The sequence below is a fragment of the Pieris rapae genome, chromosome 8, assembly GCF_905147795.1.
Source record: "Pieris rapae chromosome 8, ilPieRapa1.1, whole genome shotgun sequence".
NCBI lineage: Eukaryota > Metazoa > Arthropoda > Insecta > Lepidoptera > Pieridae > Pieris > Pieris rapae.
In genome coordinates, this window is record NC_059516.1 from 3,216,431 (window position 1) to 3,220,968 (window position 4,538).

The 4,538-nt window shown below is 31.8% G+C and overlaps 1 protein-coding gene across 1 annotated transcript; it reads right to left on the reverse strand.

The window, feature by feature from the left end:
• Positions 1-213: 213 nt before the first annotated feature.
• On the reverse strand, positions 214-4,012 carry LOC110999033 (D-beta-hydroxybutyrate dehydrogenase, mitochondrial). Its single transcript, XM_022267908.2, has 6 exons — positions 3,822-4,012; positions 3,376-3,494; positions 2,311-2,457; positions 1,526-1,683; positions 1,067-1,229; positions 214-782 (listed from the first exon to the last, which is right to left on the reverse strand). Exons 2-6 carry the CDS (start codon positions 3,473-3,475, stop codon positions 445-447), a joined length of 906 nt encoding a protein of 301 aa, XP_022123600.2. The 5' UTR covers positions 3,476-3,494; positions 3,822-4,012; the 3' UTR covers positions 214-444.
• Positions 4,013-4,538: the final 526 nt, after the last annotated feature.

A 4,538-nucleotide genomic window follows, 5' to 3' on the forward strand; every position in this document is an offset into this window, starting at 1 on the left:
CTGTAACAACTATGAACTAACAACTAACAAGTAACGTTTTATACTGACAGTGACAATTCACTAATAGCAGCGGACAAGTAATAATAAAAACTTCCAGATTGACAATGACCCGAGCAGTCAATCAATCAAAAGGTTATGTTAAAAATATTTTCTGTGGTAATGACAAAAAAAAGGGTAAAAGTGTTTAAAAATGAAATACTTTAATATAATCAATAATAGTTTATTATTAACATTGTCGGTGGCTTAACTTTATTATTATTCATATATTTTAAGCGTAAATATATATAACATGCAGTAACCAATTGTATGCTTATAATTAAGGTGCTTAATTAACAGAGTTTAAATATATATATTTTAATGATGTTTTTGTTCGTGCGCACGCGAGACATAGGAATCTAGTTTGTAATAACTCACACTTATGACACATATTTTAATATCTATGCTTTAAACTGGAAATCTCAAAAACTTCTTAATGAGCCAAAGATGTATAATTTCAGGAAAAGGTAATTTAAACAAAGTGTAGTAAAACTTGTAACGCCAAGATTCCACTTTGTATTGTAATTTTGGATTTTCTGACAATGCAGCTTTCACGAAAGTTTCGATTAAGTTTTCATCTTTCATAGCATCGAAGCTAGGTGATTGTACGTTTGGACACAGATAATGATTTAACGTTTTAATTTTGGTTTCGTAAATCGGTTTTTGCTCGTTGTTCAAATGGTTTAAGATTATTTCTTCTTGGCTTTTCTGATTGGCCATGAGGTTGCTGATACTAACGAATCCTCCTGCAAAAAAGTGATTGTTTTAGGTTTATATAAGATATAATTTGTATTTCGATATGAATAGACAAAGCATATATCCATAGTACGACATGACTTAGATAATTGTCGCTGTCTCTCAACGGTCTTATGGTTAACATGTGTAGAAAGTTAGTGGCTGATAATGAAAGATTGCATATTGCATATGCTGTCGACAGTCGACAAATAAAGTTATTAATAAAAAAAAAATATATTTTAAATACTAAAACCCCAACGGATTACAAAACCATTCAAATATTAACCCATAATACCTGGTATAAAGGCCGATACACTCAGCCCGGTACCATAATGTTCTAGCCGTAGAGCTCGCGTCCACGCAAGCAAGCCCGCCTTACTACCGCTGTATGGGGCAAAGCCAGGCAGTGGCTGCAGACCGCAGTGGCTGGCGACGTTAATTATACGAGGTTTTAAACCCTGCAATTACATATAAATTTTATAACCCAAATGCGTACATTAATTACTTTGTGTTTCATTAATGAGACATTTTAATCGTCGTTGTATTAAAAAGTTCTTTCCCGTGATTTCGTTTGGGTATAGCAAACAAACTCACATAAGGGTATTTCAAATGTTGATCAGACGATTTGAAATGCCATATATTAACACATAAAACTCAATAATACGTAAATAAATTGAATTCAATAGTATGGCAACACATGCTTATTATTATAATCTTATTTCGAAGGTGTGTGTAATATTAACATATTTCTTACCTCAGAAGCATTTTTTCTAAGCTCAGGTAGAAATGTTGACACCATCCTCATTGGACCCATTAAATTAACATTTATTGTATTTTCAAATATTTGTGGTGGTTGTACTTCGTAGTCTGCTATGGTCATTACTCCAGCATTGTTGATCAGGGCATATAATTCTATTACATTAAATATTAATGAGCGTATTATGTATTATTAGGTTAGGTAAAAAGAATATAATATGTAAGTTCAATAAATTTTCCCTCGAAGTTAATCTCTTACTTACAGATTCGCAGAGCTACATTTTCAAATAAAATCAATGACATAATTTTCTTTATTTTTTAGTCAATTCGCTCAAATTTTATTTTATCTTACGTATTTGGAATTTAATTGTATCTACCGAGAGATCCAACACGGCGGTGGGTACCACAGGTTACAGAAAACTACCGTATTATGCATTCAAGAGGAAAGTGATTCGATTTTTAAAGGCATGGTGTTTCTATAATGTGTGTGAACTCACTCACTCACTCTTAGATTATAAGGTTTGAAATACTTACATAGAATATGACATACTGAATAATATAATAGTTATTAATAATAATTTGACACGTGTAATGTGTATGATAGTTTGATTTAGATGATTGTGTTATTTTTTAATTCAACCTTCATAAAATATCACTTTCAAGGCAAATAAACAATTGATTTATAACTTATATAAATCGAAAAAGAATAATTATCACTGACTTTAATTATAAATACGATATTTAGAAAATCGTAAGTAGCATAATTTTAGAGAAGAAACTTACTGTATTCGGGATTTTTCTCTAAAAGACATTTAATATAATCATAAAAATTGGCTATGCTTTCGGGCTTCGTCACATCCAACATGTGAGGATGAGCACACAGAGCGCTTAGGGCTTTGGAAGCTTCTGTGTTCGTGCCCTTGAACATGCCTGGAACAAAATTATTAATAATGTTATCAACCATTGCAGTGACTTCTATCAGATCTGTAGCTACAGGCATCGCGTACCTAGGAACTGCCATTAATAATACTTGAGCCGCCTAATCAGCTAGTCGTCATAAAAGTAGCCATCAATGGCATCAGTAACTATTGTCTTCACGGATTTTTTGTTTAGATATCATTTTATTTTATGGAAACAATTTTGTAAAATAAATGATTATAATATTAATAACTTCCGAGGGTTTCAGTTTTCTCTCACCGAGCATTCTCTACAGTTCCAATTAAAATGTAAATAATCCAGGAACCTATTTTAGTTTATTACATTATGTGCTAGCAATAGTTACTTTTGTTTTAAGGACTATAAACTATATATATATATATATATATATATATGGACTGTTCTGTTGTTATAGTAGTTGTGAAGTATGGTGGCTAAATAGAAGTGTTACAATTTTTAGTAATATTTATAAGTATTCCTCTCACATGGCAACTAAATATAAATAATTTATAGGTTTATTTTATGCGCACGTCTATTAATGTAATACATAACAGGTATGTTTATATTCTAAGAAAAATTTTAGTTATAATAATATGAATTTATAAAAAAAAACAAAATCGGAAACAAAACACGGCCGACCTTAATTATAAAATATTGAACGGTCTACTAGCAAACTTTCCTATTATGTTGAGTGTATTTTTTATCAAGATTATTTTCCATAATCCATGTTGTATTAATGAATCTCCGTAAAGTTGCTATACAGTTTTGGTTTTCGCGTGACACAAACATCCATCCATCATAACAAACTTTCGTTTTAGCATTAATGTACAAACTACCGGACTCAACTGCTGCTAATGGCACTATACGATTATTTATATAAATATACACAAGCATTTGTATATGTAAACACACCTGCCACTGTTACAAGTCCTTCCCGAGCTAATCGAGCCGCTAGCGCCCAGCCAAGGCCGCTGTCGCATCCTGTTATGGCCACAACTCGAATCCACTTCATAATGGACCACGAATTTCACCTTACAAACATATTCATATTACACCGGCCATGTTCAAAGATTAGCAATGGGGCCGCAGAGCAGGGAAATAATAAGTTCAAATATATGAGTATTTCCTCTAACTTCGATTTTGTTCCGGTTCTGACTCGTGGACCACAGCGTATAAGTGAACAGGCGCTAATTAAATATGGGTGCTGGTGCTTCGTAGATAGTGACCCCAGCGTTAAAAATACACCGCCAACTTTTTAACTTTGTTTTAATTTTCATTTTTATTATTAGTAGGGAAATCATAAATACTATTTATTTGATTGTTATAATTATTAATAAAAATTAAACGGTAATACTCACTATTCGAACAATGTTTGAGACGCAAAAGCTGAAATGATACTGATGATCTTGACCCAGGCATTGAGCGTCAGGTATCGTTGCATATGAATCAGGAATTTGTAGGAATCACATTATCTTGCCGCTGGTATCACATCGTGTTTTAAAAGACATTTTAAAAGTTTGATTTTTTTCGTCAGTACCATTAAATAGATACTGCAAAATTTAATTATTAAAATCAATATTACGTGTTTATATGATAATGTAGATAGGTTAAAAATTTAAATACATATTTTAATCTACCTTCAGAAAATATTGTAAAGAGGAAATCGTTGATTATTTATACACTTATAAACTTTTTTTATTATTTATTAATTATTTCTGAAATACACAGATTATCTTTATAGCCTATGCCAATACGGTAATGTCGAGAAACATTTAATAAAATATAATAAAGAACATAAAAATTAAACACATAATATACACAATATCGCTACTGTGAATTCACTCTGCGAACATACAAATATGTATAATAGATAGTGTCGGAGACAGCATTCAGTAGGCGTCACGTCTTGGATAACGGGGATCTGTGCAACAGACTGGTTCTTGCCTTTGGTATCGCAAATAACCTAGGCCTTCGCCGACACACATAACCCTTAGATACTAAGAAACCTAAAGTACCAGTACACTCGAGTTTCACACTACACCCCTTAAGACTTATAAACTTATATAATATTATTT

Coding starts and splice junctions, on each gene's coding strand:
- LOC110999033 (XM_022267908.2), bottom strand. CDS start 3,475: ATGAAGTGGATTCGAGTTGTGGCCATAACAGGATGCGACAGCGGCCTT. Junction 1,684..2,310: donor AGAGAAAAATCCCGAATACA/GTAAGTTTCTTC, acceptor TTAATGTAATAG/AATTATATGCCCTGATCAAC. Junction 783..1,066: donor TGTATCGGCCTTTATACCAG/GTATTATGGGTT, acceptor ACTTTTTTGCAG/GAGGATTCGTTAGTATCAGC.